The sequence below is a fragment of the Pseudopodoces humilis genome, chromosome 17 (genome assembly GCF_049639895.1).
Source record: "Pseudopodoces humilis isolate 2021_Gansu_Grassland_sample_001 chromosome 17, ASM4963989v1, whole genome shotgun sequence".
NCBI lineage: Eukaryota > Metazoa > Chordata > Aves > Passeriformes > Paridae > Pseudopodoces > Pseudopodoces humilis.
The window spans coordinates 8,685,682-8,702,417 of NC_142216.1; the positions used below are offsets into that span (position 1 = coordinate 8,685,682).

The following is a 16,736-nucleotide window of genomic DNA, read 5'->3' on the forward strand; positions in this document are numbered from 1 at the left end:
TTCTGGCATGCTGAGGCCAAATTCTCCCTTACAGACAACCCAGGAGTTCTACAGAAATTAAAATATAAAGTCTGAAATTCTGCTTGAACAGGATGGAAGAAAACGAGTCTTTAAGGAGGAGAAACAATTTGAAGTAACTCAAAATTATTTCAGATATTAATTGACTTTGAAATAATTGGCAATGCTATCTAGGCACCAGGTAGGCAATTATTTATTTTATAAAGTTAGAGTTCTAAGGGATGTTGAAATTGGAGAGCAGAATACTTGTATAAAATATTTGTTTTTTCCTGCTAGTTTCCCATGTTATCTGTAAAACACACTCAGACAGTACAAAGGCATCAGAGTCTTTCAAAGCCTTTTCCATATTCTTCCTCTGCACATTAGAGAGGGAGATATTAAGAGTTGAGCAAACCATCAAGAGAAATGTCTGTGACTAAATTCTCTTTGCTTGAGTAGACTACATATTTTCTGAGGATCTGAGTCCAGAGACACCAGATGGTTGTTTTTTCTCAGATATTTAGGCACCTACACATGCAAATAGGTGCCCAGCAGTATTTTCAACATGTCCAAACACTTCATTCTCTAAATAACCATTAAAAATATTGATGAAACATTTTCATCCTACGATTTTTTTTCTAAAATATCAAAGGGAAAAAAAAATACTTCTGTAGGAATTTGTAACTGAAGAGATGAGCACCCCCAGGCTACAGATTGGGGACCACACAGATCTGGGATATTTCTGCCCAATGCAACACCAGACAGCGAAAAGCCATGGCAGCAGCTCTAGAAACAACCTGGCACTGGAGGAGTTAAAAACTGCAGTTAAAGAGAGATTGAAAAGTACAGCCAAATTTAGTTGTGTTGTGACCATGTAGTTAAACATCTCTGTCCCTCCCTACCTTCCAGGTTTCCCCAAAACTGAACGAGGACACAAAAATACACTTGGGAGGGGTGACTTGAAGGCGTTCAGCTGGCATTTACCCTACAAAAATTCAGCAAAGAGTCCTGAACCCCAAAAAGAGAGGATGGAGGCAGCTCAGGGAAGGGAAGATGAGAATTATAAACACAAAACAAAAATACCAAATTTATTCCCCCTTTTCTAGGGACATGGATCTTGTGTAGCTGAATGCCAACAGAGCTCTCTGGTAGCCTGTGCTGGGTTCTGCTGAAGAGGAATAGGGTGTTACTTCTATTCCTAAAAAGAATATATGCTAAGAAGAATATATGATGCTTCGTCCTAGAGATACATTTTTTATATTCCTAACACTTCAGTAAATTAGTTTATAGCAAGATACAAAGGAAGATGGTCTTGGGGAACAATTAGAGAGTTTTAAAATGCAACAAAAAGTTACAGGGAAAAATCTCTTTGCTATAATTGATATTTGTCTCAAAGGGAATTAATGGAATTTTATGACTTTGATCTTCTAAAGAATGAGGTTCTTAACTTCATTAGTCATTTTGCTTCAGTTTCAGTATGGATGCCACAAGAGAGAAGCCCCCAGCCTTTTAAAAGGGGCAATCCTCCTACATTGGTCACAGCTGCCCTGCTGAAGTTTGGTTCAAGAGATCAGTTAAAGAGATTTTGTGGCAGAAAATCCATTATAATTAATGAGCATTCATAATTAATAGCTGGCCTGATGTAGCCTTTGAGAAGGATCACAGCTTTTCTCCTTATGATCTTAATGCAATAATTTCACTTTATGATCACAACCTTTCTCTCTACTTAAAAACTTAGCAATGGCTTAAATGATAGCAGGAGTTAGACAATTCCACTATTAAACAATGTTAATAAAGCTCTTTAGTTTGCTGTTCTCAGAGACTGTACTAACTGTTCTGATTATAAAACATGAATTTTAATAACAATACTGTACTGTACTCTTCACCTGCATAGGTTTAGAACTAATTAAAATACAGCAGGAATGTATCTGCTTCTATCTAGGCAAGGAACATGACTGAGTAACATCTTCTTCCATCACCTCATAAGAACCATCTCTTGCTAACACTGCTTTCTTCTGCAAAGTTAAAAATCAGGTGAAGTTTTTACTTTACTAATGGGAGAAATTAGTTGCAAATATTTCTATTGGTTTTATATTTCATGCAGCTTTATGAGCACTGTTACAGGTGGGAAAAAGAAAATATTGCTTTTCTAACTGATAGTGGAGTCTGAGTTTATCAAATTAATTTCCATGAAATTATGACAATGAAGTTAAAACAAATTTTCTTGCCCCATGAATGAGCAGATGTTCCAGAAGCAATAAGGTTTCAGATTATTAAAATAACCCTTGTCACACCCTGATAGATTTTATTTCCAGGGACATTGAACAAGCACAAGCTGCAGACCTCAGGGATGCTCAGGGATGAGCCGTGGCCCTGCCATGGAGCATTTCCCCAAGGCTTCCCCAGGCACAGGCTGCTCCAGCACGCTGCACTCCCTTCCCCTCTGGCAGCGTGGGCAGGCACCTTGCCTTGATTCCTGATAATTACAGGAATCTCAGGCAGAGCCAGCCCAGAGCTGGCAGGGCTGGCAGGAGGACACAGAGGACACAGAGGACTCACAAGGGTAAACTGTGCCAAGCACGGGGGTGAGGAAGGGTGGATTCTCTCCTGCTGGGCTTCCCACTCCCAGGGCTTCTTTTCCATCTCGCCATGGACAGCTGGGCTTTCTTCTCTTCTGACTCTCCCCAAAGGTCTGAACAGCAAACTCTCACAGACACAAGGAGAGGGTGCTCCAAGGTTTGTGGAGAGACTTAGAAATCTAGATCACCAGAAAAATTTCATCTGATCCAAGGCTGGGTCTGCTCAGGGAGGGTCAATGTACTGTCACTTCTATAATAAAATGTATATGAAATATACAGTGCTGACAGTATGTATCAAATCCTTCTCTGGGATTCACTCTCCACCACAGAACAAGGAATAAACAGACACAGAAACCTGATTTACAGGTCTGAGAGCCTTTTGGGTGAGTGTCTTCAGCGAACAGCTCAAATCTTTCAGATCAGCTCTTCTGTAGGAATGGAAATGACAAATTTACCCATTCCTTGTATGTCTGCAGGTGTTTTTAGAGAGCAGAAAAATAGGGAAGAGGCTGCTTTTCTCAATTAAGGCTTTCATAAAAAGAAATCAAAACAAAGTTTTTGTTCTGCCATTCTACAGATAATTTACTTCAGTTTGGGACACAAACAAGATTTCAGCTGATGGAAACTTTGTCTCTGCTGAGGACAGAACATCAGCTGCTATGGCCAGGACCTGTTTTCAAAGCTCTGTGTGTTTTAGAAAAGGTTTCTATCATAACACCAAAAAGACCCTGGAGTTAAAAACAAGCAATGTGATGATTTCTTGAGTCACACTATTCTGAATGACAAATCAGAAACCACAAAACTGTTTATCAAGCAGCACACAAGCAATCAGATTCCCCAATCCCTGGCCTGCTGGGGAACGCTGTGTTCAATTTTCCTTTTATTTTTTCAGATTCATAGATGGAAATAGGTTTTAAAGCAGTAGCCAGCCACACTGAGGGACTGATACTTCAGTGGGATGTTGGTTTAACTTTCCAGAGAATGTCAATACCTTATTAAGATTTCAGCTTCATCACCCCCAGGGTTCAGCTCTATCTTCCATCTTCCTGTTTTAGTTGGTTCTTTAGTATTTTTTTTTTTTTAATTTTTTAACCACACCAGAGCATCTTGTCACCTTTACTGATTAATCCCAAGGTCCCTGCAGGGTAAGGAAGTACTACCAAGTCTTTTTCAAACTAAGGAGGAGTTTGAAAACTAAGATATTGCAAAATAGTCATCTTGTTGCACAGAACATGACCAGAGATATCCAGACATGGCATGCATGCAGGGAGGCAGGAACATCCCTGGTTTGTACAAATAATTCCATCTGAATGTCTAGGGGATCACCCTGGTTTAATAACTCACCTTATTACTTAGTGTTGACTCCCCTCAGAATTTACAATTAATATCAACCCTAAGGAAAACAGAGCAAAAATCAATAAGCAGAGAAGAAAGAGGAACCCCATCTGCCCATGCTGTCACCTGCTGCCTGACAGGCACAGCCACACTGACAGACCCTGCCCTAGGGTCAGAAAGAGAGGAGCAAAAATTTCTGACACCAGAGAGATGAGTTGTACCAGCAAGAAGCCATAAGCAAAGAAAGATTCTGGTAATAAAAGAACCCTGTGATGGTCTGTGAAGCTTCATGAACAATCCTTGGCTCATCCCAAATACCTGATACTGGCAAAATCAATGTAGGGAGAAGGAGGGCAATGACAGAGGATTTCTAGCTGAGAGTTCAACACTTTTTCAAGAGATGATGGGGACCCCCAGCCACTTCTGATCTGAATTCCCTACAATGAAGTTAACATTACAGTTTAATAGGAAGTTTTGTAGCACACCAGTGGAACAGGCAGGAGGAAGGTCATACACACAGGTGGGATGGGTTTTGTACAGCAGCCTGGAGAAAAACTCCTTTTAATCATTTGGAGAAGAGGCATGAATAGGAGAGAGATGAGAAGCACAAATTTCCACAGCCTCCCCAGATCTCCTTCTGATCCCCAGAGGATCTGTTCAGGATGGGACTGACATTTCCTTTAATCCATATTGCAAGTTGGTGAGGAACTGCTAACACCAGAAGCAAACCGCATTCAAAACAGAAACCTTGCAGTGAGTTGTAATCCTTCATCCTTTCTTCCTTAACTAAAATTCAAGCCCCAATAGTTGGGGTTAAACACTGGGAATACAGACACAGTGACCAGCACACAGCCTTGTCCTTGAACGTGCCCCCTGTCCAAGAGAGCACCAGGCTGGGCCAGAACCAGCCCCAGGGAGCATCCTTGTGCTGCAGGGACAGGACTAACGTGGTCCTCAGCAAACACAGGCAGGCAGCCTGCAGAGCAGCACTGCTGTGTCCATCCCAGGACTGAGCTGACACCCCTGACCTGGGTGAAGCTCTCCTCCTGCCCAGAGCTGGGCTGCTGCAGAGCCCAGCACAGCATCCATGGCCCCTTTTGTTCCCAGCTCAGCTGACAAACCAGTGCTGCTTGGCTTGAGATCAGTTCAAGTGTAAAGGAGTTACCTGTCTCTCCAATTAAACCTTTTTCTTTTCTTCCAGAGCACCTCCTGCTTGTGTTCTGCATGTGTGGATGTATGGAAGCTGCATCCCCAGGAGCGTCACTGGATGCCCACCCACATCTCCTGGCTGTATGAAACCAGCGAGCTTTGCTTTGCCTTCTGAACACACCAAGAAGGCGACTGCACAGAGAAAATTACAATTTTTGTCAGGACCCAGGGAATCCATGCATGACCACACACGACCTTTCACCAAGAGTGATGCTCTTCACCCTGCGGAACGCCCCGGAATCCACGTGGAGCTGCTGGAGCTGCCCACTGTGCTGGATCACTGAAGGCAGGGCAGGGAGGCTGGGGTGCTCCCACCATCCAAGAACAGCCAGGGCTTCCCTACATCCACTGGAGCAGCAGCAAAGCTTTCTGGGATGGAGGGAGGTATGTGGTGCTTGCTGCCCATCCGATGCCTGGATGAATCACAACGCTGCTCCCAGCCTAGAGAAGAACAAAGGATCTGGATGCACTACTGACCAAATGCACACAAGCTCCCTTTTACAGAATCATAGAATGGTTTGGGCTGGAAGGGACCTTAAGATCATCCAGTTCCAGCCCCACTGCCTCAGACTTCTCTGGAAACTCCCTAAATGCTCCTCCTCCAGCTGGTGCAAACACGTCTGGAGAAACCTGATGGTAGAAGTTAGTAGGAAATAGCACACACAAACTCTCCTGAAACAAAACATTTTCAAGGCTTCTCTGCACTTGAGCCAATTTCTTCAGGCATCCTGCCCCATGTTTAAGAACCAAAGGCAAGATCCCCACATTAGGTGTCTAGTGCTAAGTTTTATGGCCCTGCACTTAAAAAACATGTTCCTAAATATCTGAATCCCAGGCACCTGGAAATAAGCATTTGCCTTTGAAGCGAACAAAAAGGGAAATAATCTCTGTATATAATTTTAATTTTCTTTCCTTTATTTGGTTTTAAGCTGCTTTTATGCAGCACTGGAAAGTTATAGCCCATGATTTGTTGCATTCTGGTCTGCTAATAGAAACATCCCCCTGACTGCTGCTCACTGTGCAGAGCAGAAGGATCGTAAGGCAGATTGTAAATGGTTGCATTACGGAGAAAGATAATGTTTCTTTCCACTTTCATTTCCCCTGGTTGGTGTTTATCATGGTAGGGGTTGTGTAAACATATGAGAGAGAGATCATGCATTATTTACCAGGCTGGAACTGGGGAAAGGCTCCAGCCTTGCAGAGTGTGGATGAACGCCCAGCAATTCCCACCCGCTAAGATTTGTGCTGTGTTTGGTGGGAGCTTGGCTGAAGGATTGTTAAAGCAAATAGGATGGTCCTGCCAGCCTGGAGAGTGGCACTGGATAGGGCTGAGGGTCACAGGCTCTGTGTCCCTCCTTTCAGCTCTGGACATTATTTATTGTCACTATTATTTATATGTCATTATTTATTTCACACCTTGACAAGACTGGATCAGAACTGCCACTGAGTCAGCACAACCATCAACCAATTCCTTCAGGTCTGCTGGGGCTCCAACACATCTGAACAAAATTTCTTGCTTTTGAATGTAGCTGAGGGCAGACAAACCCAGAGATGAGGGAGACACAGGAGGAAGCAGAAGCCTTTCCAGCTTCAGGATTGTCCCCACAATGCCACTGGGGCCAGCAGTGCTGACCCAGTTTCTAAACGGTTGCAACACTCTAAGGTTTATTATCATTAAACTCTAGACAGTGGCAGAAGCTCTGTGTTTGTCCTTGCAGTACTAAGGCAGTGCACATAAAAACTAACAAAATAAGCCACTAAATTCTGGCAGCCTTGGGAAAGAATTAAAAAAATCTGAAAAACCAGGAAACAAACCCAGTGAAACTACTAAATAAGGAATAAGTTAATGAGGAAAAATTACAAGGAGCTGAAGACTTTAAATGCTCTTCCAAATTAAGGAGAATAAAGGGAAAGGATCAGCTCTTATTTCTGAAATTAAGGTGTTATTTATGGCAATTAAGCTGCTTTAAGATTAAGCCTGGATACAGTGCCACAGAAAATACATCTGATTTACTCCCAAGGCTTCTCATCAGTTTCTATATGAGCAACAGCCAGCCAAAAAGCAAGAGGAGTTCTGAACTTCCTGTGTGCACACACAGCACCTGTAAAACCCCTGGGGATTTATCCCCAAGCTGGCAGCTGCACTGGACCATTGGGAGCAATCCTCAGCCCACAGCACTGGCACTGGAGCTGAGCTCTGGCACCTTCGGGGCAGGAATCTTACAAGAATGAGAACATTTTGTAGCAGCAAAAGAGAAAAAAAAATAAAGATTCTGTTTCTGTGTCTGCAAGCAACCTGCATGTGAAGAGGGGTGGAAGGAGGGTGCAGGGAAGGGACACAGCCCAGGAGCCCGTTTGGAGGCACTCACCAGGCAGAGCAAAGAGCACCTTTGCCCTGTCCCAGCAGCGAGGGAACCATCCCATCCACGGGACTGTGCCATCCCCCTCCAGGGACACATCCTTTGGCTCGGAGAACACTCTCCACGGGCTCAAGGGAGGGAGGGAGGGAGGTGAAAGATGCCAAGGAGCCCCTGGCAGAGCCCCTTCTTCTGCACCACACTTCTATGCAGGGAGGAAACACATCAGTGACCATAACACCCCTATACACCTCTGTAGTATCTTCCCCCTATTACAGAGTTGGTAACATTTGCAGAGAACCTGTTAAACATTAAGACTGCACACACTATTTGTAGGATTCAGCCCCAGAAGCCTTCTTGTTTTTCCTATATATTAACAAAACAATAAAGGAAATAAATAAAAAAGGATAAAGCTTTGTTAAACTCAAAAACAGTTCAGAGAGGAGAGAGAGCTGAAGATGGGATGGTGCTGGGAAGACATTCAGCCTTGCCATGCTGCTGTTCACAGACTCCCCTCTTTGAAGGAGACATGAAAGGAGACATTGCAACACGACACTCGCAAACTCTGTTGATCTGTGGCTCTGTTGATTTTTCCAGCCCCCTTGGCTGCCTGCTTCAGCGTCCTGTGCTTTGAACCCGCAGAGTAAATAGGTGTGACTCGTGTGGCTCTGCGGGCAGGAGATGTGTTCCCAGGAGGAGCCCTGGGGGCAGGCAGGAAAAGCCTCCGCTGCCACCCTGGAGAGCAGCATGAGGCAGTCAGAGCAGCTGGCCTGAAAACCTGGGGAAAGAGAGAAGAACAAGAATCAAGAAAACCTTCCATAGAGGAAGATGTCCCTGTGAATGAAGGGGTCCCCAGGACTCGTAAGTAAACACGCAGGTAATGTTTTTTCTGAGGCTGGATGCACGAGGAAGTGAACAGGAATATGTTGGCTTTCTACCACCCCAGCAGAGCTGCTGGAGGCACGATGGGTTTAACTGGAGCACCTGGAGCTTGGCAGGAGATGAGGAACATGCTGACGAGGGGCTCAGAGGGTCTTGATTTGATTTGATTCAAATCGAACTGGCCAGAAGATTTCCCTCCATTTGCCCTCTCTCAGCAGAAATATTTATTATGCTAAATGAAATGTTTAACCACTGGCACTGTTGGCTGCAACAGCTCAGCACAAGCAGCTTTAGCAGTTGCTGGGATCAGCACCCTGGGGCTGAAGATGTTTTCCTCTGCCCAGTTACTCATCCTCGCTCCTCTCGCCTCCAGCTCTGTCCCCCGCCCGCTTTACAAGTTGCAATGCGTTAAAATAAAAGTATTAACGGCGCTTATCTGATGCATGGGAGATTGTGAGAGCAAGCTGGCAAGCAGCCAGGAGCTAATAGCAGCATAAAGCAATTTGCTGGAAAAAAAAGAATTAACATGCTAATTGTCAGGCTGGAGAGGGTGCTGGGGATCACAGAGAAGTGGAAAAAAAAAAGGGGGGAGGTCATTGATTACTCTAGATTTAAACAATAAAGGACTGGGAAGGAGAGAAAGAAAGCAAGAAAGGTTTTGAGGCAATTTTCTTCTTTTTTTTTGTCCCATTCTCTGCTACCCTCCCCCTGCTCCAAACCTCCAGCCAGAGCCTCAGGCACTCGCGGGAATTTATCCGAAGATCTCTTCCTTTTTAGCACGGTGTGGCTGGCAGCTGCAGCCCGGGCTGCGGAGCGCTCGGCACCGGCAGCAGCTCTGCCCTGCCCACGGGGCGAGCGCCGGGGAGCGGCTGCCGGGGCTCGGAGCCCCCGGTCCGGCACAGCCCCGGTCCGGCACAGCCCCGGCACAGCCCCGGTCCGGCACAGCCCCGGTCCGGCACAGCCCCGGTCCGGCACAGCCCCGGTCCGGCACAGCCCGGCACAGCCCCGGTCCGGCACAGCCCCGGCCCGGCACAGCCCCAGCCCCAGCTCCGCTCAGCCCAGCCAGCCGAACAGCCGACCCGACCCTCGCCCCTTCCCAGGGAAGCTTTTTTTTTTTTTTGGTGTTTCTTTCTTGAACAAAGAGACGTCGCTGTTTTTTTTTAATTATTATTTTTTAAATTTTATTTTTCCTCAAAGCCATGAAAGGAGTGCCTGGAAAGCTCAAGCAGAAAGCCCAGCCTCAGCGCTGGCTCCACAGAGCGCCTTTAACTGGGATTAAGAAAGTCAACTAATGCTTCCCAGCACCAGGATTTCAGCAGCACGGAGCCTCCCGAGGCAGAGAACCGCGACGGCAAATCCAGCAGGATCTCCAGGCAGCAGCTGCCTCTCCGTGCAGATGCCGTTCGAGCCCGGATTTATGTGCATCCCACTCCTGCAAACCAGCTGCGAACCCACCGCGCCTCCCGTTCCCGGACAGTGAGCGCTGCCAAGCCGTGGCTGCTCCCTGCCTGGGGCCAGCACCGGCGCTGCGAGAGCCTCTTCCTCACCCCATGCAGGTGGAGCGGTGGCACGGCGCTCCCGGCACATTCCCAGAGCTCCCGGCACATCCCCAGAGCTCCCGGCACATCCCCAGAGCTCCCGGCACATTCCCAGAGCCCCCGGCACATTCCCAGAGCTCCCGGCACATCCCGGCTGACCAGCAGATGAGCCAGCGCATCTCCCCAAACGAGGCGTGCTGGGGGAACAAGGGCCAGGACTCGAGGTACCTGTATCATTTTTGATTAATACTTGTGGATAAATGCTGTAAATATGAGCCAAGAAGACTTAAAAGAAAGTCGCTGAGCCATGCAAGTGACTTAATTTGTGTTAGACAACATGCGGCTGGGTTGCAGCCTCTTACAAGCAGGAACATTATTTCTTTCCTATGCCAAAGACTGACTGCGTTTGCCCTCCTGCTTTACTTCTGCCGTGGAGGAAATTTAAGCAAGAACATGTACAGTGAATTTCTCAATTCAACCAGTGCCACTGAAGCTCACCTAATGATTCAGACCAACACTCCCTACCTGAGCAGCACTCCAAGACCCGTGAGCTCCTCCGCTCTTTACATGTCGACAGCCAGGGTGTTAAAAGAAGGGGAAATAAATAAGCCAGACCTGGTGACTTACATAATTCTGTTTTTCTTTCTGTTCTTGACTGTGACATTCATTGTGTTCTTCATAAACTGCCAGCTGAAAAATTCTTTTTTTGCTACTCTTCCTTACGACAGATCGCTCAGGGAGGCGAGGAACCCGTGGAGGACACAAGCTGTCTGACACTTCTCATTCCAGCAGGAGCAGGCACCAGGAACCCTGTGCAATAAGGTGTTAGTGCCATGTGCATGGATGTGACCCCCTTTGGAGCAATGGGCAGGAGGAGATTGCTGAAAATTACGCTGTATGCCAATCTGAGTAGCTGTAAATAAAAAGCTCTGTTAACAACAGAGGAAAATGCTTTAGCAAATTGATAAGAGTTTTTGTAAAAAATTGCCCCGTGATTCCAGATTAAGCTCTGTGTGTATGCAAATGTCATCATCCACCTATTCAGTGTCCATAAAAGGATAATTGTATTAACAGCAATCTCTGATTTGGGCATCTGGTGGAGCTTGTTCCCCCATGTTTATGAAACCAAGCATCAAATGTAAAAAACCCAGTGTATTTACCTAACAGCTCCACTCTGAGATGAGTTTACTTTCCAGACCCGTTTCTCCCAACTGCTGGAACTGCATGGTGATGCCGTGGGAGGCCTGCCAGGCAGGAGGAGAAAATGAAAAATGTTTATTTAGGCTTTTGATTGTCATTCTGTTCAGGGTGTTTTTGATGTTTGAATGCGTCATCGATCAAGTCTTAAGTTACTACTTATGTGAAACACTTATTACCTACGGAATTTATTTTCAACTCTCATAAGCTGCAAAGGAAATTATTTGCCACAGCATGAAACCAAAATAATCAAGATGGGGAGAAGTGGGTAAAGAAAATGCATATATTTAATATTATGCAAACTAATGAAAGGGGTGAAGTGAATTCTCCAAGTTTGGCACACAAAGTGGATAAGTTCTGAAAGCCATAAAACACAGCTTTATAGGAATAGTTGCTTTACTGCACAGTATCCCCACTCCTTGCTCTTCATCTAAAACTAGCCCAATTAGAAGCATGAATTATTAATATGGCAACAGCTTGATTGAACACTGGTCACTGGCAACCTCCACCATTTCAAACTACTAACTATCCAATTTTGTTCTAAAATCAGAACAAATAAAAGCTTCTGTATAACACTGGTAGCTGACGAGCTATTTTGGAGATGCTGATTTCTTGTAAACTTGCAGTTACAGCAGAATTCCAGATCAAGCTGCATGAACCCATGAAGAGTGTCCATAATTCCCACAAAAAGTGGGAAAAGGGATTTTTTTTTTCTTTTCCTTTTTTCTTTATGGCTCAACATACAGGAGAATTGCAGATATCCAGAAACACCCAGTCCCAAATCCTATTCTAGCTGCTGTTTTGGGTACTGGATCATCTGAAATGGGGTTCAAAGTGTTTTAAGATGCTGCTCCTAACCCTGTTCTTGACCTGCAGAGTACACCAGAGGCATTGCATGTAAATATGTGTACATAACTTATTTCATCCAAATGAGGAGATTTTACAATACAATTACACACACACATACAGGCTTGCACTTGAGAACACAGACAAAATGTGTATATGTGGAAGTCAGTTTGCAAGCTTTTTCTTTTTTAACCCAAAAATTTAACAGTTGATAACACTTCCATGTCATTGTCTTTGCTACCATGTTTTATTTTGCTCAAATAAGCTGAACTACTACCTAAGAGATTTCAGTATTTTATTCCGTGTTATGTGGCCAATACTTCCTCTGAACCAAATTTAACTGGTGTAATTCCAAGCAGTTACTCTAATGCAGAAAGCAACAATAAATCCAAGTGTATTTCTCTCAGCCCTTTTTGAATAAATCAACTTTTATCAAATCAGGCATTTCTTATTTATTTTTAAGCAATGACAGCTTGTTTTCAGCTACCAGCCATAATGAGTTTGGTCTAAGAATTTCTGCTGGCAAAAGCCTCAGAACCTGACAGAGCACATGTTGCTTTGCATTCTTTATTTAAACATTCAAGAATAGCTCCAGAATAATCCTATTTTTCTCCATAACTTGGTTGGAGTAATAGCACAGAAGAACCTGTCATGCTGAGGGTGTTAACTGATTTTCTGGGAACACTTTTATCCATGCCCTGTGTTGCTCTCATTGATATCCAGCATCATTTCTATTGCAGAAGAAAGTTCTATTAATGATACTCAGACTCGTAGAATCCCACAACAGTTTGGGTTGGAAAGGACCTTAAAGATCATCCAGTACCACCCCCCTGTCATGGGCAGGGTCATTTTTCAATGCCAAGTTGCTCCAAGCCCCTTCCAATCCAGCTTTGAGCACTTCCAGGGATGGGGCACCACCACAATTTTAGCCAATGTACAAAACCTATGTGTAGAAAACATTCTGTTTCACCAGGCCCAGAATTCAAGCTGGCCAAAAAATCCACTTTCCAACCACAGGCACACCAGGGAGGCACTGACAGGCCTTGCTTCATTTTCTGGAACAGTTTTATTAGATGTATGACGCGTGGGGTCCCACATGGATTCTCCCTTTCCCTCACTCTCCGCCAGTCACAGCCCTGCCCCTGACACAAACACACCATTCCCTGTGTCTTTTACCAAATCCCATTTTCTCAATGTGCCTTTTGAAAGAGCCTCTGATCACAGCCCTGCAGCAGCCTCCCCCTCCTGATGGCTTTTCTTCAAGGCAGACTGGAGGTCAATACACTGCCAGATGAAAGGTGAGTGAAACTCCAGGAATCTGGGGCACGAGGCTGTGAGAAGCAGAGCGGTCCCCATTCAGAGAAATTCTCAGTAATCGGCTTTGCTTTCAAAAGAGAAGCAGCTCCTGTAACACCCTGAGGAGAATCTGTAGCCTTCACATCCATAGCTAAGTGCTCTGCTGAATCAGGAGCTGTGTGTTGAAGAAGGCTCTAACTCTCCCTCTGGGCCAGGGAAAGAACTCATCACTTCCACCTGGAAGCAGTGAGACACTTTGAAGCTGATGCCACCCTTTGAATGGATTATTATTATTATTATTATTGTGCTATTACATTCTGTTGTGAATGAATCACAACATTATTAGTTGTGGATGGTTTTGAATGCAGCTGCCCAAGCCTTTGGCACAGGCAGTGCCCACAGGGAGTTTGCCACAGCCCTGTACTGAGGAACCAAGGAGGAACCACCAGCTCCGTGCTCCTCTGTGAGAGCTTCCCATAACTGGGAGCTTGCTCATCCCATTGCTCTGCCTGAACACTGTGTTTGTTAACATTTTGGACCAGCAGGACACATCTTTCTTCTCACATTTCCTGCTGTAGGTGGGCTTCCCCATGAGCATTTGACCTCCTGTACTTGCCTTTCCCCTGATAAAAATCAGAAGCTGAGGGTTTTCTATACCCCATGCCACGTGGCCATGACAACTTCTGCCTGGAAAGAACTCACCTGTAGGACTCACAAATCAAACTGCACAGCAAGACAACAGGCAAAGAATAAATCCTAAAAGCTAAATATTCTGTGTCTGTCTGAGGTGTCAGCCTGGTAACTAACCCTGTGCTGCATGATCACACTCTCCAAACCTGTATCAAACCACTGGAGCCACTGCAATTTGTAACTCACTTGCTTCAAGGAGATTTCTTCCAGCACGTTCAAGCTCTGATGTCCTGGTGACAAGCAGCTGCCCTACTCCTACACAGCAGAGTGTGGCAGACCTGACCCCAGCAGATCAAAAGGTTCAGTTCAGCCCTGCCAATGCACAGCTCTGCCCATGGTCCTTGCTCTCCTACACGTTTTGAGAACCAGGAGCTTTACCTACCTGGTATTTGAAATATTTAAAACAATGGAAGATATATCAGTCTGAGATGGTGAAAGGAAAAGAGACCTGATAGTGCTCACAGCACATTTGTGTTTAGGAGGTTCTTCCAGAAACTACATGTGTATAGAAAAGTTTGCTGTAATTAATCCATTAATCCATACAGAAAATCTCCCAGGCAACAAGGTACATACACAGTTACATCAAGTTTTTTTTTTTTTCCTCTTCTTGCCTTCCTTTTTGCCCTCCTGGTATCATAAAATTCTTCCCTGCAGGGCTGAGCATCTGCATAGGGCACCACTGGTGAATTCTATTCAGGGACACAACCTGGTCACTCCTAAATTTGCACTTTTAATATACTGTATTTGCCTTAATTTATTAGAGGAAACTTAAGAATTCCTTCTATTAAAATCTTTTTGTGACACTGCTCACCAGAGACCTGAAATTTCAGAAAAAATAGTCTCCATTTGGCTCTTACAGAACAGAGCCTGTTTTGTCTGTTTTGTGTCTGAAGTCAAAGTCACACACACAGCTCAAAGCAAGTGGCTCCTGAGTTGGCCATCAGCAGTTTCTCTATGAGACTTCAGAAAATCAGGACTTGAAGGAGTGACTGGGTTACACAGCACTTCTAATTTAGTCCTGGAAATAAATTCTGTTATTGCAAACAACAGTTATTTCAAAAAAAGAGAATAGAAAAAACAAAAAAAATATTTATAAACAACAAAGTAAAACTGGCCTTAGAAGAGAAAAGCTTTAAAAGGTGTGGGGTTTTTCTTCCAATGTCTTGTGGAAAAAAGGAGTCCTGCAAGAAGCTGGAACACAGAATGGCTGGAGATGACCCAACAGCTTCTACCCCCCAGAATGTCACCCTTCAACACCCTCACCTCACATCTCCATGGAAGTGGCTTTACAGCATTTGTCATTGGGGAGGGAAATGTTATCTAAGTACACTTATTTCTGAACACAGGTTGGAAGCTTATTTTCAAGACCTAAGTCTGAAAAAAAGATTGATTTCCCATTAATCTGCTGGTGTGTATAAACAGCACCTGTCATTTTGTCATTATGAGAATTCTCCCTTGCCCTCGCTGTCCCACATCGCCTGTAGCAGGAACACTTTGGTGCCACGGTCCCCATCTGTGCAAATCCCACTCACAGTGCAGCAGCTCAGTCCCTGCTGACTCTGAGCATCCCTTTGGTGACAGCCAAGGCAGCCCCTGTATGGGGCAGGAGCTGCAGGTGGTGACAGGGACACGCCTGCCCAGGACACCTCTGGTGTGCTGCCCCTGCTGCTCCCTCCAGCACAGCACGGGCAACTCCAACAGCAACACAGCTCAGCAATTCCATACGGAACTGGCAGAAACCTGCTCTGTCCTCCAGGACAAGGATTGCTCCTGTCACAGGGTATGGGACAGCCCATGTTTAATTACTTTAAATGACACTGAGGTATTTGCTTTTCACATAGCGGTGAACAGAAGCTGTGTCTGACTTATTTAACACACAGTGAAGGTTGGAGAGGGGGTGGAAGAGGGGTGTTTCACCCAAAACCCTTCTTCCATCTGTAAAAATCCCATGAATAAAGAATTTCAGAGATTACTTTGGCTACCTGCTCCTGGAGTTGTTACTGTACCTCCAAATTCCCCAAAAAGACCAGTAAGATTATTTAAAACTTTTAATAATCAAAGTATTTTGTTTTCTTGATTTTTACTTAAAATTCCAGCTTCTGGAAAGCCAATAAACCACTGAAACTTCATCTGAGATCTTGCTCACAAATTAGGCTGTATAATCTGTGTAATACTATCACAGTAAATCTTCCAGGGATTTTCATCACAATCATTGTTTTGGAAGCAAGCCCATAAAAATAGTACAATATCAAGTTTAATTAAAAATACAGGTTTTTTACCTGGGTGATTGGATTTTTCATTCAGGAATTTTCAACCTCTATTTCTGTAGTATTTTGGTAAAAAAGGGGAAAATTGCCTTCCCCTCAATCTTTAAAAATAAGCTAATATACAGTTCTAAATGTACATTTTATTGCAGCAGTAATGATACAAGAGGTATCTGAGCAACCTTCAATTCATGAAACACTGTTGGTCATTAGTTCAAAGCTCGACACATTCAGACCCAATGAGTTGTTTCAAAATGTTATGGTTGGCCCCAGTGGTAAAAAAAACCCCAGCCACCCCCAACAATCACCAGACTGCTGAAGTCTTACAGATAAACAATTTTCTGTACTACCAACTGAAGTATTTCTGTAAGTATATCAAAATTATACCATTTTGGCTATTGCATTCTACACGGAAAAAAAAAAACCAAAACCCTCTTTAAAATGAAGTAATGAAATAATTTAAGTCTCTGCTTCCAAGAGCACAGCAGCTTTTATGTTACCAAAAAGCTGCAGAAAAGTATTTTTAAAATGACAGGATCACCTCTG

At 44.5% G+C, this 16,736-nt stretch overlaps 1 protein-coding gene across 2 annotated transcripts; it reads left to right on the top strand.

Moving 5' to 3' along the window:
- The first annotated feature begins 8,057 nt into the window (after window positions 1-8,057).
- SMIM32 (small integral membrane protein 32) lies at window positions 8,058-12,334 on the top strand. Of its 2 annotated transcripts, none has more exons than XM_088063601.1 (3): window positions 8,058-8,354; window positions 9,557-10,121; window positions 10,293-12,334. In XM_088063601.1, exons 2-3 carry the CDS (start codon window positions 9,910-9,912, stop codon window positions 10,669-10,671), a joined length of 591 nt encoding a protein of 196 aa, XP_087919727.1. In that variant the 5' UTR covers window positions 8,058-8,354; window positions 9,557-9,909; the 3' UTR covers window positions 10,672-12,334. The 2 variants fall into 2 exon arrangements, with proteins under 2 accessions (XP_087919727.1, XP_087919728.1); XM_088063602.1 differs by having other exon boundaries at window positions 8,058-8,338.
- Window positions 12,335-16,736: the final 4,402 nt, after the last annotated feature.

Bases quoted from the DNA above. Each gene is read 5' to 3' on its own strand.
- SMIM32 (XM_088063601.1), top strand. From the start codon at position 9,910: ATGCAGGTGGAGCGGTGGCACGGCGCTCCCGGCACATTCCCAGAGCTC. The intron at 10,122-10,292 runs GTACCTGTATCA...CCTATGCCAAAG, and splicing joins AACAAGGGCCAGGACTCGAG to ACTGACTGCGTTTGCCCTCC.